General features: G+C 46.9%; 1 protein-coding gene across 3 annotated transcripts in view; it reads left to right on the forward strand.

Annotated features, from left to right (window-relative positions):
• The window catches only part of LOC147899845 (uncharacterized), a 360,557-nt gene that overhangs the window by 291,156 nt on the left and 49,775 nt on the right, over window positions 1-19,626 (forward strand). For all 3 annotated transcript variants that reach the window (XM_087377034.1, XM_087377035.1, XM_087377033.1), the window contains exon 13: window positions 745-901. In XM_087377034.1, coding sequence (XP_087233160.1) covers window positions 745-901 — 157 coding nt within the window. The remainder of the gene's footprint in view (window positions 1-744; window positions 902-19,626) is intronic.

The following is a 19,626-nucleotide window of genomic DNA, read 5'->3' on the forward strand; positions in this document are numbered from 1 at the left end:
AAGAGCTGCGAAAGGCAGTGGAGCCTCCTTTGGGCAGCCAAGAAAAGACCCAAGACAGCAGGCTGCGAGCAGATGGGAAGGAGGAAGGTTTCCTTGGAAGAGATCAAGCACACAAGGGGGGCAGAAATGGTTTGAAAGTGGCCACAAATACAGAAAGAGAAGAAGGTGGGCTGGTCTTGTGGGTGGCCTCAAGGCTTCCTGAAAGCCGTCCTGGAAGCAGAGACGAATGAAGCAAGTGGTAGGTAGCGGTGAAAAGGGAGAGAAACGAGGGGATGGCGGAGAGGACAGAGAAAATGGGGAGAAGGCAAAGAAGACAGCAAAAAATAGAAGGTGGCGGAAGGAGCTCAATGGCAGCAAGGCAGGGTAGGAGATGGAGGTTTGAAGAGGGCAGGGAAACAGTGGTGGGCTGTGTGGGGAGCTAATAGGTGTGAGGAGACCTTCAAAGATCCGGCCTCATCTTCTCATCTTTAATGCTGTTGTGTTGGGGACATATGCAGAATATGTCTTTGAGTGATTAAACCTCCCCTCCCACTATCTAGGTCAAACTATGTTGGCCCCATTTAAAAGAGCCTGCTGAATATTTCAAGTTGTGGACAATGTTAGCGTATTGCTTTTCCTGTCAATATTTCTTGTGACATTTCACAATCGTGTAGTCTTGAGTTTTCATTTTTCTTTTTTTAAAGCAAAGTTTCATAGATCTTGCTTGTTTGCATGATGACTGTGAACTTGGCATGTTATATCTAGGTTCTACATTGGATCTGGGTGTCATTACTTTTGAACCACCAAGGCATGGTGAAACAAAATGGGAGATTGGCATTCCTGACCGAACAGCAGCTGAGTTCTTCATCCCAAACCCTGATCCAAAGTACATCAACAATATTTTTATCAACCATTCAGAAAGGTATCTTTCAAGCAACCAAATTTGCTTGTTTCTTGTCTCTAAACCTAAGTGTACCTTTTCGTAAAAGACTGGGCTGAAGGATTAAAAGATGCCTAAACTTTCTTGAATACAAAGTATACAAATTTTGATACCGTCTTAAGGTTTCTTTTGAGTATGACACAAGCAATTAATATACAAAGAGCACAAAGAATCATGGATGAATATTGTGAAGAACCAGCCTTCTCAAGAATGCAAATGTGTGCAATGCATGCAGAATTTGAATGCCAATTGGCCCTCCAATGGGGAAGAGCGCCCTCGTGAGAGTACTTGCTTCTGTTTTTCAACTTACATGCAAGGTGGGAGAGAGATGGCAGATGAATGCAAGGTGAATGAAGAATGCTACGTGAGATTCACAATGAAAGAGTGATACCCTTTCATTAATGTCCCTTGAGATCACTCAAGTTCCATCTTCCCATTTACACATACCCTTAGCCAATGACCCATCCATCTACCATTCAATGCACCTTAACGCACCCTTCCCTTCCTATTGCCCCTAGGGAGCTCGACTAGTCCTATCTACTCAGATGATCCACCGCCATAACAAATTTGTCGGTGTCCGTCATAAATACATATACATGTTACACCATTGGCGTATAATATATAATAATGTTTTAATGTCTACTAATCACAGATTAGTGATTTCTCTTGTCATGACAAATATATCCATTAATAAAGGGAATTTTCATAGTCCTCTGTCCAGTGGGATCCAAGAGAGTGGTTTTGGCCCTCCAGGGGTGGCCTTGCCTAGCAGATGGATGAGATGTCCCTCTTTTCATATACCACATGGATTGGCAGGAGGCTTCAAATGGACTCTTCGAGGTGGACCCCCTCGAGGGATCGACATTGGGTGACCCAGAGAGTGCCCTGGGATGTTTGTTCTAGGTTTTGGATACGCAGTTTGCGGCCGAGGAAGATATCCTACTTCTTCTGGTTGGCTGCCCATGGAGGCTTACCCATCGGACCGTGATTGGAGCAGATGCGAGTGGACGGATGGTGCCATTGTTGCTCTGGTGGTTTCCTGGAGACGATTCCGCACTGTTAAATTCATCTTTCAGCAGCTGCAGCACCCCTTTCTTGCCTTTCTTCTGCCCTCCAACTCAAACAACTTTCTTGAACTTGTCACCTCTCTCTCTCTCTCTCTCTCTCTCTCTCTCTCTCTCTCTCTCTCTGTGGCCCGCATCGGGCATCTGCACCTCCTCCCACATAGGGAGGCGGGGTCTATGAGACTCTGCTCACCGAGACCCTGTCCTGTACCATTTGGAACTGTAATGGAACCTTATGGTCAGAACCATGGAACTTCTCAAAATCTTATACAGGTCATGACATAGTCTTTTATACAGAGACACATCAGAGTCCAGAGCGACCACTACCAATAGTCAGTGGCGGGTACACATGGGAGTCTGCTTATAGAGATGTGATGAGGGACACATGGGGAGTACGAGGATCAGGAGTAGGAGTTCTTTACAGATCCGCCCTTTTGGGGACCATCTCAGTAGAGCGGAGAGATACACACTCCAGATTTCTTTGGATCTGGGTCCGACACACAGACAGCTAGGATGTGTTCGTTGCAGTATGCTACTATCCCCTCAAAACCTCCCACTTTGCTTAGGAGGTCCGAGAGGAGACGGAGACATCACCATACGCTGCTCTCTACCAGGACATTGTCGACTTCTTGAGCCACGGGGAAGTCCTCCTAGTTGGGGACTTTAATGCGAGGATTGGGCCCTTCAAGTACTTCAGAGGCGATTCCATTTTACTGCCAGACATTGATCTTGAGGACACAGGTATGTTGCGAGTTTCAGCTGATAAACGAGCTCTGGTCACATCTTACGAGCAGGCTCTGTTAGATCTAGACAGGATGCATGATCTTATTATTTATAATGGCCTTGTTAGATGGCCCTCCTCAAGTGGTTTTACTTGCTTTCCATATGGAGGGGACTTTAGCATTGTTGATTACATCATGGGATCCCCTGCCTTCGCCTCTCGTATCACTGATTTCACTGTCACACCCTCTCCTTCCGAGGCTGATCACACATTGCAAAATAATCTTGGGGATGATATATGAATGTCCAAAAGGAATCTGCAAAATAAGAACCAGCTTACATGAGTCAGATGGGGAGAGAGACAAGTGGGCAAGACCCAAGATCCCAAGAGAGGATTTAATCTATTTAATCCGCCTCACAGGGAAGGTAGAAGATGAGGAACACGTGCTCCGAAAATGACGAACCTAGCAGTAATCTAAAAAATCTACTAGAACAGCCAGCCCAACAGCTTGGAAGCCACTTGAAGAAAGTCTTGGAACATCGTAGTAAAGCACTCCGGTTAGCACATAAACTAGCCATGCAAGTACTCACAACATAGGAAGTTTGTCAAGGTTTCTTTTCACTGGATGTAAAAGACCACTATTAGTTAATAGTGGTCATTAAAGAAAGCTCCAAACCTGCTCCAAGACCAAGGCAAGCTCCTGCAGGAAACTTGCAAACTCATTTGGGAGGTACTCTCCCCCTCCATCTGACCTTAGGCATTTTATTTGCAGGCCTGTTTCTTTTTCAACCATAGCTTTAAAAGCTTTGAAATGCCCAAACACTTCACTTTTCTTTTCCATAAAATACACCCAAACTTTTTTGTTGTAGTCATCAATAAAAGTGGCAAAAATAATGATAGCCTCCAATAGATGCAGCTTTAGTAGTCCACACATCAGAGCGGATTAATTCCAATGGCCTCTTACTCTCTTGAACATGTCTAGGAAAGGGTTTCCTTGCCTGTTTTCCAAATTGACAGACTTCACATACCTTATGTATTTCTGCAACCTTAAACTTAGGCAATCCTACAACAATATTCTGGGCCTGCATTAATTTAAGTCGATGTACATTAACATGACCAATGCGTTTATGCCAGATATCAATATCTGCAACTACACCGTCCCATGTGCAAACATTGTTGCACTCAATTCAGGCATGTCCGCATCCAATGTAAACATCCTGCCCTTCTTCTTCCCTTTTGCTATCAAGCGACCTTTATTTTTCATATCCTCAACAAAGCATCCATGAGGATTAAATCTGACCTGCAAGCCCTGGTCAATCATTTGACCGATAGAAACCAGGTTCTTGGTGTTATTCGGGACATGAAATACATCAGACAGGTATTTCTTCCAAGTACCTATCTTGATTGAGAAACATCCATTCATGGTTCCAAATATCTCTTTTTGTTAGTCTCTCTTGGCTCTCTTATTTGCCGGGCATACACTCCACATGCAATTTCTAAGAAAGAAAGGGATACCTTTTTTTTTTTTTGCAAAAAGAGACTTCTATTAAGTATTAAAGCAAAACCGTTAAAGCAAGCTCCATACGGGATACGTCATGCAATGCACGAAAAGCTCAAGAGCCAAAAAGATAGAATTGAGGCTGATAGTGCCATCTCAATCCGGTAGAAACCTCCGAGAAAAAGGGAGAACCTCTCCAAACTCGAAGAAATATGGTCCTTCTAGAAAAGGCTGCCCGTGAAGGGCCCTGCATGCTAGCCCATATGGCTATCAAAGTGTGAACCGTGTCAGACCAAATACCCGTGAAAACCTTTAATGGGTGTATCTGGGTGCCATCCAAGGCCTCAGTGCATCTGGCTCTCCAAATATGCCAAGAGGAAATGCTAGCCAAAATCTCCCAAGAGGTGTCCATTGAAACATGAGAAGCTCTATCACCTGCCGGCGGACCGAGAGTGCCCAAGAAGAAGGCTCACCCTCATAAAACACCTGGGGCCCAGTAAGTGATAACCATGCGACCGAGCCCCAAGTCATGAAGAAAGGGGAAGTGTGAAAAATGCTGAGTATCCGAGCAACCCCTTTCCAAACAGTCCTCGCCTGACTGCAAACCCAAAGGCAATGTCGCACTGACTCCTCTGTAGAATGGCATCGAGGACAAGTGGGATCAGCCCCAAATCGTGATCTCCACAGGTTCACTGCAATCCCTCCATGAATAGAAAGCCAAAAGAAAAGAGTGATCTTTCTATTTCTGAGGGATTTCCAGAGCCTCCTCCAGAAATTTCTACGCAAGTCTGCGGTGATGAAGAAGCTTTCCTAATGGGGGGCTCTAGAGGCAATCCAACCCCTACTGTTCAGCTGAAACCTCCTGGCATTACCAACCGTGAAACGAAAGAAGGGAATCCCCCTCTCTCGGTGCCCATGATCTATCCATTCCCACTCTCCTGGGTCCCACTGCAAGCACCTGATAGGTGCACCTCCATATAACCACAACCTCTAGGATCCCAAGGCCAAGAGCAGAGGGTCGCGGTCTAAGTACCACTGCAAGCCCGCTCCAAGATCCACAAAACCAGCAATCCTGACAGGCTGAAAGGCAACGTCAAGAAGAATGCCATCCTTGGATGTAGAGAGTAAACCTCCATCCCCAACATCAAAGACCAGTGCGTCTTCCCTGAGACCTCGGAAAGCGATCACCTGTAAAGGAACTGATGTCCTCGAAAAAGCCCCCATCCAAGTGGTGGAAGTAATAGGCAGCTTAACTGTCCATTCCACCGGGATGGCTGCATCTATCTGCTGAATCCTGCGTCCTACCCCTCTGAGGTGACTCACGGACTGCAGTCTCTGATCCACAGGTAGCCTGATAAAAGATTTCCAAGTGCCTACTGTGTAGGCGGGGCCTCTCTCCCATTTAGACCACTGCATGTAATGGGAAGTGCCCAGTGGTCTAGCATGCCCGTCAAGAATACTATCATTCCAAATGATCAGCTGCCTATCAATCTCTTCGATGGTAGAAGGTGGAATCCTTCGAAGAGTGTTCATGAAGCTCCCCCAAGCTTTCCGGATGGCAGTCATGAGAGGAGAGGCAGGAGATCTGAGAGGGGCTGATGTGAAAATCCATCGAGGACTGTCCACCCAATCATCTCCCAAGGTTGGTGTGCAAGCCTGAATGCATCCAAAAAAGAAATCCTTCCAAGGTTCCTGCCCAGGCATGAGTCCCCTCACCACCACCTTACAAAGCAAAGCCCTACACTGCAAGTCCGGGTCAATGACATTAAGGCCCCCTTCACATGTAGGGAGAATAATAGTCTCCCAAGCCACCCTTGCTGCAACATCTGCTGTGCCATCAAGTCCACTCCATAAAAAATTCCTGATTGGTCTGATGAGCTGAGTGATGCAATCCCTAGACCGGCACCAGCAAGAACACACGAACCAGGAGGTGGCCAAGAGAACCTGGTTCACTACCACAACTCTAGATGCAAGGTCGAGTTTGGCAGAGCTCCAGAAAAGGAGCTTTTTCCTTTTACTTTCTAGTACTGGGGCAAACTGCTGTGCTGGAGAGATGTCCAATCCTACCTGGCATCCCAAATAACTAATAGGAACACCCCTCTGAATCCAAGAAAAACCAATGTCAACTCCCCAGCCTGGAGTGTCCTCATCACTAATCCAAAAGCCAAAGGATTTATGCCAGTTAATGTGTGCCCCTGCAGCTGAGCAAAAGATATCCAAGGCTGTCCGGAAAGAATCAAGTGATTGCAAGGAGGCTTGAATAAAAATAGTAGTGTCATCAGCCAACTCACAGTCAAAAAGCTCCTGCTCCTGCCTCAAGGGCAGTCTCAGCCCAAAAAGCTCAGCCTGAGATCTAAGGAAGATACTCATAGCTTTTGCCACAAAAAGAAAGAGGAAGGGGGCTAAAGGGCATCCTTGATCTGGAAATCTGAAACCTGTCACCCTGTACCCCTCCAATCAAAACCTGGCTGTGGGCTGATCTGTAAAGGGAGGCCATCCCTCTGATCCAAGCATCTGAAAATCCAAACCGTAGAAGAGTGCCCTCAAGAAAACCCCAATCTACTCTGTCATAGGCTTTCTCGAAGTCCAAGAGTAAAACTGCTAGCCTCTGTCCACTCTGCATAGCCCACTCTGTGGCTTCCCAAAAGGAAAAGATATTATCAAAAATGCTCCTGCCATGCACAAAGCCTGTCTGAGTATCATGGATGAGATCTGGAAGAAAGGGCTGAAGTCGGATGCTGATCGCCTTGGCAAGGATTTTGTAAAGAGTGCCCAAAAGAGTGATGGGTCTCCAATGGGATACAAAATTCATGTTGCCACCTTTCGGGATAAGGTGAATGAGTCCCTCAGTCAGTGAGTCAGGCATCTCGCCCGAGTCCCAAATGCCCTGCAGATCTGAAGTAATTAATATGATCACCTATCATATCCCAAAAGGCTATAAAAAAAGAGGGAGTAAGACCATCGGAACCAGGGCACTTGCCCTTATGAAGGGCAGAAAGAGCAGTCTTGAACTCTGTGTTGGTAAAGCGTGCATCAAGTGAGCATAACATCTCTGGGGTGACCAACACAGGTAAACTCTGCCCAGCGAGAGAAGGAGCAGGAGAAGGAGCAGGGAGCGGGGGAGCAGCAGCAGCAGGGAGCGGAGAGAGCAGTGAGGAGGGGAGCACCCATAGCTGCAAACAAGCACACAAAGATGTATGGAAAACATGTAGCTTTGCAAATTTCTGCAAATGCAAGTCTATCAAGCAGGGTATATGTTATTTGGGTGCATTATGCCGACATAAGGATGTGTGGAGGATATTTAGGGGAAACAAGCTTTGGAGAATGCTATGACAGTTTATATGGCGGGTATGCCTCCTAAGGCTACCTTTGGTGTCCTCACTATTCTCAATAAAATTTGCCTAGCGTTGATTCAAAAAATGGATAACTTGGAAGCCACAAATGTGGCCTTGCTAGCTGAGAAAGCTATACACTGGCTGAGGTAAAGAAACATGAAGGAAGATGCAAGAAGAATGGAGGAAGGAGAAGACCAAGAGAGAGGAATGGGAGAAAGAAAATGCATGATGGGAATCACAAAAAGACAGCCTCCAAAATAATATACAAGCAATGGGGATTGAATTGTAGCAACTTGGAGACATGAAGGTGACTCCGGAGGGGACATCAAAGTAATGGATGAGCTTACATCTAGGAATGTAAAACTTAGGACACAGATGGAAACCATGCAACGGAAGCATGCTGAACTCACACAACAACTTACCAAGGGAAAAGTGTTAGCTCAGTGGAAAGAGGTGGTTAAAAAAAGGTACATCAGCCCCCAAGAAGGAGTATATGGAACGACAAAGCGTTGAATGTCTTAGCTAGAGGACTAGGAGTAGGCAACACTACTATGGTAGATGCCAAAGCATTGTTCACCAAAATGGGTGTCAACCTGACGTGCGCTGCAGCATGGAGAGTAGGCAAGGCCAATGCACCAACTAGGCCACTGGTAGTGAGATCCTGGACAGCAATAGATAGGTCCACCCTCATGAGCATAAGGACAATAGTGAAGGTTACTACACTTTCTTGGATGATGATCTCATGCTCTTGCACAAGAGCACAGTGGGTAGGGATGGTACATGTGATGGCAGCAAGACAAGGCAGAGATGACAAAGTGATCATTTGATAGAGAGCCAAAAGGGAAGAAAAGGAAGAGGGGGAGATGGACAGCAATCACATGACAGTGTTGGGCCTATGGGACGGGAGCACATGATAGATTGAGTATGGCAAGGTGGAACTGCGATGGTCCGATACAGGTTGGGTCTCAGAGACCTACGCTGATAGAGACATGGTCTTTTACATGGAGACACACGAGAGTCCAAAGAGAGGGCTGCCCATAGTGATAGGATACACCTGGGAGTCAGCCCATAAGAAGGAGATGAAGAGACAACGGGATACATGGCTCTGGAGACGTGGCAGTTCTTTTTAGATCACATCTGAGACTGCATATTTCTATGATGCAGAAGAAAGACCGTGCACAACGCATATGGATATGGGTTTAGACGCTTGACACACGCCCGAATTTCATTGCAATATGCTACTCTTCCCTGGATGCATCATCCTGTGCACATGAGGTCACCACAGAGGGTCAAGAGTCGAGATGATATACAAGGTGCCAGGGGGAGATCCTCCTCTTAACTAACTTCAATTTGCATATGGGGAGTAGGCGGGTGGGCCTACTTGATTTTGGATCAGATCCCCTCAAAGTACTTGAGATAGACAGTTGAGCTTGAGATAGTGAGACACTCTGAGGATGCACCACAGGTGACAAGGTATGGGCAACACTTATTGGCGTGATCATATATAAAGGTCTTCAAAGATGGCAGTCATCTGAAAGACTCACTCACTTTCCACATGGAGGAGGGACTAGCACAATGGACTACCTGATGGGCTACCTAGCCTTTGTGCCGCAGTGCATGACTTTATTGTCCCCCTCCACTCAGCACTAACCAACCCTATCTAGCATTCAGTGTCTCAACCGCCATGTCAACCATAGGATGGGACCCTCTTGCCCCCACCCATGTGCAGATACACTTTTGACCATGCTCTCAATGTGGTCTACATGAGCCACCAGTCTCATGAGGTACCAACTCTTCTTGGAGATGATGCAGCTGTCAGTCATGTCTCAGACACACTCGTATTAGTGGTTCAAGGTGCTGCCACCAGTTCCTATCCCACGATTTCTCTATGATGTAAAAGCATGTTGCTCCCACCAAACATCCCAATAGTTGCACCGACCATTTTTTCATTTCTTTCTTTAAAAAAAGCAATGCCCACCTGTGATATCATAGATGGCACTTGCACCTGCTTTACCTTCTTTTAAGCTCGCACCCCTGTTATCAAACTCCCACTTGTATGCATATCAACTATGCCCTTTCATGGGCTGGACATGTACTCTCTCTATACTCTGAATTCTATCCACCATGCACATATGCCCTCTTTAAGTTCTATCCACCATGGGCAGTGCAAATTCTTGAATACATGTGTGGCTCCACATATCTAGTGCATCGGGTGGAATTGTAGTAAGATTAGTAGCAAGCAAGAAAAGGCCTACATACTAGTGGTTTAATAGCATGACTTACAACATAACAAAGTTTAAAAGCAAGACGAAATAAGCTATGCATTGCTATTGCTAAGAAAAAAAGAAACTTTTCTTTTCCCCAAGAAAAGAAATATCATTAATGAAAACACTTTTGGGCTACGGAGACACCAATGTAAAGATATAGTTTCCCTAGAAAGGGTACAAGGACAAGAAGAGGAAATTTCTTCCGGCTGGCCGCTCTAAGGGGCGATGCCTCAAAGTAAAGAGCCCCTCTGGTGGCCTATAATGCCATACGATTCCTCTCACTCCAAAAGGTAAGACGGGGCCCAGCTCCTAGTACTAAGAAAAGTGTATTTCCTTCTCGTCATGCAGTTGGAGTCCCTATGCAATTGGTCCCATCTACATCGGCTCGTATACATAATGTCCTGCTAGATACAAGTGAGGGTCTCAGGAACAAAAGTACTTTGCTGATCAATGCTTATCTGCATCTAGTTGTCCGTTTATACCACGAAACGAATTAATCCTTAAATACCTCACCCCTTGATGCTTGCGTGCACTCCAATTTGGGCATCTTGCCTGTAAGGTCGCTCAATCAAGCTAGACATCCACCAAAATAGCTGGCATGATTCTGTCAACATGTCTTCTATTGATGCATAGCCTTACTTGCAATTCAGCCGCTTACTACCTTTTAATCTAGATGACTCATACATCCAATGGATTGCCTTGTTCAATATTTGCTTTGTTTGGCACTTCACTTTGTTGGACCCCTTCGTTTTGGGGGTTCGACATTGTTACCGCTTGTTGTATCTATGTCCTCATCACTTCAATCGGTGTAACGTGCCTTACAGCGTTTTTGTTCCACCTTAGAATGGGTGGTTCAGCACAGCCATTCAGTAGATCCTAGATCTGTGTGGCCTCGACCTCCGAGATGCATAGCATCTTGTAATAGTGGTCCTTTTCCAACTTGTAGTAGATTATCCACTCTTTCCCATTGTCTTTAGGGAGTTACCATGTTTGCAATAGTGTCTAAGAGAGTTGTTCGGTGGTCGGCTGCCACCTCTAATCTTCCTTGCCTTCACAATTTGAACATGATGGCCTTGCGCCAAGCTTGTTATGTGTTCATTGGAACCCTAAATGCAATGGAAGATACCGACTCCCTCGTTTGAACCCCCGAGTGCCCTGACTGATGGGCTGTCAACAACAAAGTGTGTGGCCTCATGCGAGGGGCAACAAAGTTGCTGTTCCACCCCTAGTTCTACAATGCATTGTTGCTCGTCGAGGTCTCGTTCATTGGGTTAATTGCTTTATTCAATCGATGGGAGCGGCTCTGTAATTTCTCCTTTGAGTTGGCTGTGTGCTACTGGGGGTTGGTTTGCCTCTGCAGGTGCTGAATTTGGATCTTGATTGTCCTTCCATAGAGCATCAGTCCAGGAGGGCTCGGAAGGTGTGTTCAACAGCTGCGAACAACTCCTCTACTTTAGCTCTAACTTCATCTCGTTGTTGCTGAATGTTCTTAAAAATTGCAGACGCCTCATTAGTGAAGTAGCTTTGCCCTTCCTTTAGCTTGGAGTGGGAGATGGGCACTTGTATGAAGCTTGATCCACGTGAATCTAAGGAATCTCTAGTCTAGCTTTGAGGTCGACATTTCTCCTTGCTGATTTACTCCATTAGGGGTCTCAAAAGGGCCTTGTAAAAGGAATGGATTAGAGGAAGATTAGTGGGCTAATGCAAACTCTCCGGTCTCAAGGAGGCTTTATCCCCCCTAACAGGGGGGTTAATCCCACAATTGAACTCACCACTCGTTACCTTTAGGCTGCCCCTCCTTCCCTCGCTTCAGCCCCTTCTTCTTTCACCTCTCCTCCCCATGCTTCCCCTCCTTGTTCCGCTCCTTCCCCCCACCTTTGGTGCGCCCTTTTTCCCGCCATTGGTGTGCCTCTTCCCCCACCTTCATTGTGCCTTCTTTCCTGGATTAGCCTCGCCACTACCTGCTGGTTCCCACCCTCTTCTAGGTGGTCAGGAGCACCATCGGGCTCATGGGGTGGCCATTGTAGCAGCCGTGCTGGTTGTGGCTGCCCCCGTGGGCAGTTAGGTGAAGCCCAGGCCACTTTCAGTGGCCACAAGCTCTTTGGTGCTCTCCCTAGGTTGCCTTTTGTCACAAGCCCTCTCAACTGAGCGCCTCCCCTTTCCACTGACCACCTTGGTTGCTGACCATTTTTTGGCAGCCACTAGTGCCTAGTGCTTTTGCCATAGGTCCCTTTCTTTGGGGGTCCTTTTGTAAAGGCTCCTTTAGGCCCCTTGCTGTGTGCTTCTATACAGAGGTGTGCGAGGAGTTACAAGGTGGTTCTGGCGGTTTGTTCATGCTGCTCCTTGTACTTTCCTTGCAGCTGGGAGCAACCCCACACGTAGTTCTTTTTCTTAGCTAGTTGTGGGCTCCCTTAATCTTGGTGGTGACCGTTGGTCTAGCTAGAGGGGTTCTTATTGCAACACCCTCGACTCCCCAAGCCATCAAGGTTCTTCTCTGTCCAGAAGACAAGCACCAAGTGAAGAAAGCAATCCTGTCACTTCAAGACAGAGCATTGGTGGCAGGATAGTTGGACTCAGCCAACAAGGAGCATTGGTGGGCAAGATACTTGAACACAACCACGCGCGTGATTGGATTGAGGCGAGTGGCTAACTACATCTAGGGGGTTACTATCTATGGTGGCAGACTGGTCTTTCGTCTCCATTTGAGCTCCCTCAACACCATTCGGTCACTTGTGGTGCAAAGCCCCCTCCTCTTGGGCCCCCATCTTGTTTATTTCATTCCCTAGTACCACAAGTTCATAGTTGGCAACATGGATCTGACACACCATGTGCCTCACTTCAAGGTGACGCTTTGCTCTCCGGGTCTGCTAAAGGAGTATCGGCCCATCCTTCAATCCATTGGGAGAGTTTTGGCATGGGGGTTGGAGCTGCCACCTTAGACAGCAGCTATAGTGGCAGCCGATGACGGAGTCCCTTGACTCAAGCTGATAGTTGAGTGTCCAGAAACTCTTCCAGAGGAGATCTTTCTTGAGACTCTTGATGGTGGAGATTTCAAGCAGCACATTGAGATCTCAAGGTTGCCAGGCTATGCTTACGATGTAGGTAGATGGGACACTTAGCTCGTGAATGTTGGAGAGTTTTCGGCAGAGATCCATCACATCCTCAGCAGAGCAAAAGGCTGCCCACCCAAAGAGAGCGCAACACAAGCCAAGACAGCAGATGGAGTCTCAGACAACCTACACCCTAGGTACAACCTTTTGGAGAGGCTTGGACCAAGGTGAACTGCAAGAAGCCTAGCAAGCAGGCTTTGAAGAATCGCAGATGGCGTGCTAGACTCCGCGAGCATGCGAGGGCAGAGCATGAGGCGACTCCCTAGTCCTATGGGAAGCAGTGAGAGGCTGCCTCAACAAAAGCCCCTGTATCCCAGAGGATGAGACTTTCTTGGATATTCAGGTAGACCCCGGGTGGCAAGGGGCCAAAGCACCCAGGAGCCAGCACAACAGCAGGATTCAAGAGGTCCCTCAGCTTTGGTGTCCGCTGTTCCAAACGCCCCCTCCCTCTCCCCATAGTCGGATATCCCTTCCCCTCCACCGGAACTCCCTCCCCCCCGTCATCCCCCCCCTTCTCCCAGCTACATTCACTGTCACTACTTGACCCCCCTCCACTAGCTCTCCACCTCCCTCTCTTCTCCTCTTCCCACTGTAGTAGCACCGGGGTGCTTTGTCTTCCTCCTTCCATCCCCCCCTAGACCCAAAGTCCCTAGGCAAGGGCGTGGTTGAGTCTTCCCCTCCCCCTTAGGGTGCGGCCTCCTCGCCATAGCTGCAATCCACTCCCTCTTCTCTTTAGGACTCTGCTTCTTCGTAGAAGTCAGTTTCAAGTGGCTTGGTCTTCCAACTTCCAGGTCCGAGGCCCCACCTTGGGCAAGGGAGTTTAGGAGGATCGGACCGTGGAACTACCTAGAGATTCTGGACGAGTACCCCTTGCTTTAAAGTTGACATACATGATCTTGCATTCCCAAAAAGGAGACTCAATTAGAGTGGTTGATTCTAGCATCGGCCCTTTCTGAAGCTTCAATTTTGCATCCACGGGAGAGAAGTGGACCACTACTTTATTTGATTGAATGATGAAAGAGCAGATGTTTTGCATGATAGCAGAGTGGATGGACCCTCAGGGAATCGACCTTTGGCTCAACCATGGTGACACTGCTTCTTTTCCGCTTGCTTTCTCCGTGGAGAGACTGGGCATAGGCTTTGCAAAGGGTGTAATCCGCTTGAGCCCAGAGGTGCAGTTCGCATAGGTTACGCATTGGACAATTCATTAGTACCTAGCCAAGATGGGGGTAGATGTCTCTTTCATGCAGTAGGCTCTCATGGTACGTGTGGAACTCTAGTACAATGCCGCATAGATGCGGACTACTCTCCTCCCAAGCTCCCCTCAAAAACGCAGAAGTTTGAGGTGCAACCTACGCCTCTCCAAACCCCCCTGAAAATGCAGAAGTCCAAGGTTCAGACTACTCCCCTCCAAGGCCCCCTCGAAAAGGGGAGCAATATGCAAGTAGTCCCCTTCCAAGCCCCCTTGAAAACGCAGAAATCTGAGGTGGTGGTGCAGGCTCCTACTCATAAGAGCATCTTCTCCCCAAGCCTCCTCCCCATGAGTTGAACCATATTGAGTTGGAATGTGCACAGGCTACACGACCGTATGTGGTAGCAGCCTCCGTACCTTATACTCTGCCAGGAGTTGTAGAGGGCTGTGGTAGGATGGGCAATGGACTCCACCTCCTACCAAGGAGAGGCCCGAAAGTGTGGTCTACCGTAGTTGGAAGGAGTGGACCAGTTTGCATTTCAGTCTCACAGGCCTAGTTTTTTCTTTAAGTTACCACACGCATACATCCTACAGTACGGAAGTATGATTGGAGTATGGTTCAGCCCCTGGCGCTGAATCATACGTGACCCTTATTTTACCCCCCAAAAAACCAGGAAAATATACATTGTACACATTTAATTAAGGGAGAGCTACAAAACTTTCAACTTCACAATCTAAAGTCATGATTCATGGAAGAGTTCAAAGGCCAGAGTCATTTGGATTCTTGATTCTGATACATAGTGATAGACACCAAAACATCATGATCAAAGGTAGCAGGTAGTTGATACTAGAAAATCAAAAATAGCCTGTAGGTACTATACCAAAACATCAAAGGCAAGCTGCAAAACCTCATATAAGAAACTTAAAGGGCTGCCAGGCTGCCAGCCTGCAGGTTGCTACAGCCGGGAAACAAAGGTGAAATGCATCACAACTAATGAGGCTCAAGCCTCAATCTACATCCTCATCATCGCCAGCACAAGCGCCATCCTCCTCCTCATGATCATCCTCATCCTCATCACTATATCATCATACTTCTCCTTGTTTATCATTTCCAAGGTCACTTCTATCTTCTCAAATCCCCTTTCCTTGATTTTGGAGATGAGTCGCAAATTAGTATGATGTATACTAATTTTTTGGTATTCTTTGGAAGTATCCCAGTCCTTCTTTTGGTGTATATAAGAGAGAACGTGCTCTAGTGCCTCTCACAAGGAGAAGCACAGCACTCGAATAGCCAACTGCTGCAAATTTGGAGCTTGAGCCCCAAATGTCTCCCACCACTTTACCCCTTGGTGCATCCTCTTATCATCCTTCGCAATTGCCCGAGCAAATGTGCCTAACATGGACTTGTGAATATCTAGCTCATCAATTAAGATGCCCTATCTCTCAAGATCATATCTCATCTACTGCTCTATGACATCCATCCACCCATCATACACCCTTCTTATCACCATCTGGATTTTTCTCTCTCCAAATAGGATGCAGAACAAAAGCTGCTGCATGCTAAGGAGAGTGCATCATATCCCACCTATTAACATATAAGCCTCTGACATCCACCAACTTTGAGGACTCTATCCCATCCATAGTTTGTATGTTCTCCACCATTCGATCATGGATATCATATACAAGTCCCATGGTAGCCCCTTCCCTATCAACCAAACAAAGGATCTTTAGAATAGGTGCATATATCTTCACTATGACTCTTGCTTCCTGCCAGAATGAGGCACCCAACACAATGGAAGACACCTGTTGTGCTTTCACAGTGCGTGACACTTTCTTCCTACAGTACTCATCACTCAAACTCAACATGTGCTGGGCTACCTCGTAGTAGGAGCAAGTGATGAATTCCGCCTCAAGCTTAAATGGGAGCAGACCAATAAGAGAACATAGAGCCTCTCCACTCAAGCCCAATCTACCTCTCATAGATCAGGCCCCCTCGATGGGCTACGATACATGCCCACTATGTGGACCAAAGAATGAAAGAGAAGAGACTCGATCCAAGGATCCTGAACGTGAGAGTGAAAGCATTGTCGCTCAAGCCTAGAAAATGCAGCATACCCCCGGCTGAGTCAGGCCTGCATCACTGATCCCATCATGAAATCGACTGATGGAAGCCCATTGTGGGGTTTTGGGTGCTCATTTTGCATGGGAAACAACCGCAAAGAAAGTACACGCCGAGGCCCCATGTATCTAGGCACCATGGTGGCTCTCTGATGGGATGTAAAGAGCTCACATCTATGTCTGTCGAGCTGTTTCTTGGGGTGGTGTATGCTGCCAGGCGCGAGACACACATACAACATGCGGTAGGGAGAGTGAGAGCACACACAATCAAGGTCCCCGGTCTAGCCCTCCTCAAAGGAGACTGCCAAAGACAAGGCGTAACCCTTGACATAGCCCATCGGGTATAGAGATCAAGGAGACCACGCCCTCCACCACCCCAAGAGACAGCTCAACAGACACAAATATGAGAGCTCTTTTGTTATGCTCTAGCCGAGATAGCATGACCTCGGATAGATCGGTGGGCATTTTCTCTTAGATGACCAACTTTTGTAATAGTTAATGTGCGTAATTAAATGGTCAAGAGAAGTAACTGCCAAGGTCCTAGGTGAGGGCGAAATGGCATTGACTAGATAGTTCTGAGTGCTAAGGCCTAGGTGCACCTAAATGTGCAATAATGCCAAGGGGCAAGTGGGTTTTAATGTGCCCCAAGAGAGGGGTAAAATGGTGCACCAAGTGGAGAGGCCAAAATGCTGACAATTGGCAAGGAGAACTATCTAGGGAATTGAGGGTCTCATGGATAAGGATGATGGAAAATAACGAAGAAAAAGGTACGTAATAGTACGCATCAACGATCCCTGAGAATTGGCTGGGAGGAACAATTGAAAAGCCATCGCCCGTGACTAGTTAGAACGAAATTGAAGAGAGAATTAGGCGTAATTAGTACTAGGAACGACGAAGGGTGTTGACAATCTATCCTTTGAGAATTAGGCGTAATTAGTACTAGAAACGACGAAGGGTGTTGACAATTTGGTATCAGAGCGACAGGAAGAGATCAGGAAAGGGTGGAAACAGCGATGTTGTGTGACGGTAGAAGAGAATCGATGAATGATAGAATTGTCGATCATACGGGTGGCAGTTAGAACCGGAATCGTGAATCGAGAAGGGGCAAAGTTGATCGCGATTTCATGCGACTGGGAGAACTAAGTCGTGACTGTAATTAGATTCGAGACTTCGTGCAACCGGTAGCAGCGTGGGAAGTATTGAGAAGTGACTTGTCCGTGGCTACGGGAGTTGGGGCAATGGAATGCCTGCAGCGGAGAAAGGTCGTGATAATGGGTGTGTTGGGTGCTTCATCGTGCGGCGTATACTCTGAACGCCGAGGCAAGGACTTGGAAAGCAATAGCCAGGGGTAATTTAACGTGGGAACAATTAAAGTCAAGAGCACTCTTGACGACGCCCTGCGCAACAAGGCATCCACTACGTCATGATGTAGCTACAAGCAGTAGCACGCTTCGATCGGCTTCTTACGCTCGACGAGCTCTCCAGTACTCGCCCGCAGCAGCAACAGCTCGCTGCCTTTGTCCCTCGTTTTTCTTGCTTTTCGCTATCTCGGAGAGGGCTACCGCTATTGCTATCGTTGGTTCGACAACAGGAACCACTCACGACGTCATCTGGGACTCGACTGTCTATTAAAAGTCAGAAAGAAAGGGAGATCCTGGTCAGGAGTAATTACCAGGGAGCACTTTTTTCCCTTATACAGATTTTCCAGTTTCCAGTTGTAGTGTAGTTATTTCAGTACTTTTCTTGGAATTTAGTGTGCGAAAAGAAAAAAGAAAAAGAAGAAGAAAAATATAAATAGCGAAAAAAAAAAAAGAGATATATACATTTTATTTTTTTATTTTTTTAATTTTTTTTTAAAAAAAATGGATACCGAAGGACAAGATTCCAGGATGAATCCTGAAGAATCTAGGATTCAATCCACATAACAGATGTCACATCATGCAGCACCTACTTTGATTGGTAGGATTTCGATATTAGAGGATGCTTTACAGCAGATTATGAACCAGCAGCTTCAAGTGAATGCTGGTCAAAATGAGATCAGGGAGATGGTGCAAGCCTTGTCGGCTAGACCGTCTAGGATTGATAAGGGCAAAGCTCCAGCAGAGCCAGAGCCCAGTATACATTCCTTAGAGCGCGCAAGGGTCAAAGTGCCCAAAATCTCTAATTATAGACCGGAGAAGTACGCTGGTCGGATGACCGAGCGCAGCTCTGATGTGATCGAGGTTTGGTTACACAAGTGGGAAGAAGCCTTCGCCATTTGTGAGATTAGATCCGATCTAAAGAAAATCCGCGAGGCCACACACCTGTTTATTGAGGCAGCGGACAGATGGTGGATAAAGCAACAGAAGGATCAAGTTGCTCCAACCACCTGGGAAGGGTTTAAAGCTGAATTCAAGAAACACTTTCTTCCACCTGATGAAGAATCCCGAGCTTGGGATGCTTATAGAAATCTTCGTTAGAGGAGTCTGTCAGTGGCAGAGTACACTGACAAATTCAGGGAATGTGTCATGAAAATAACAGACCCTCTCCCTATGTCGGTTCAGTTAAAAGACTATATCTATGGACTGAACGACAAGATCAAAATGGAAGTTCGGGCTAAATATGTGTCTACACTAGATGAATCTATAGCAGTAGCCCTGAACTATGAGGATGCCAGAGGCAGATCTGGTGGATTTGTGCAGGCAGGGACTCAGTATGAGCACCCGAGAAAAGGGGGATTTCAGAGGAAATGGGTTTCAAAGACAAGTGTCTCGCAGCCAAGTGGCCAAACCAAGCAGGTGAAGCCGGTTGAGGGACCAGTAAAAACAAGTACCACCGTTGGGGTGAAAAGGAAAATAACTCCAATGGCAGCCCGGGCTTGGTCAAAGTCCTCGTTGACCCGTGAACAAAAAGAGAAAGCTAGAAAAGAAGGATTGTGCTTCGGCTGCCTTCAGCGACATCAGTGGAAGGATTGTCCAGTGAATAAAGACCGTCGCACGGCTAATATGATAATATCTGAATGCGACGTAGAAATGCAGGAGAGTCCCAGTGCGGAACATATGCAGATGCAACTGGCGGGACCTTCTCAAAGGTTAGTACCTTGTTTGTTATGTGTATCTGTTGCTAAGTTAGTGACGAGTACACCTGATAACATCCTATCTAAGCCCGCAGCAACGGGGTATACGGCCTTTAATGATACGGAGTTAATTAAAATGAAAGGGCAAGTGGCCAGTCATGATGTCATTGTGTTGTTTGACTCGGCGTCAACTCACAATGTGATTAACTCCAAGCTCGTGAAGAGGCTGAAACTAAAGACAAGTCCATCTGACTATGCGTATACAGTCAGGATGGCTGATGGAAGTTCAACTGAAGTATGGGACCAAAGGGTTACCCAGTTGGAGCTTCGGATTCAAGACTATGCTG

This window comes from Dipteris shenzhenensis, chromosome 7, assembly GCF_047967505.1.
Source record: "Dipteris shenzhenensis isolate YYH24624 ecotype China chromosome 7, Dip_SZ_1.0, whole genome shotgun sequence".
In the NCBI taxonomy this organism is placed as follows: Eukaryota; Viridiplantae; Streptophyta; class Polypodiopsida; order Gleicheniales; family Dipteridaceae; genus Dipteris; species Dipteris shenzhenensis.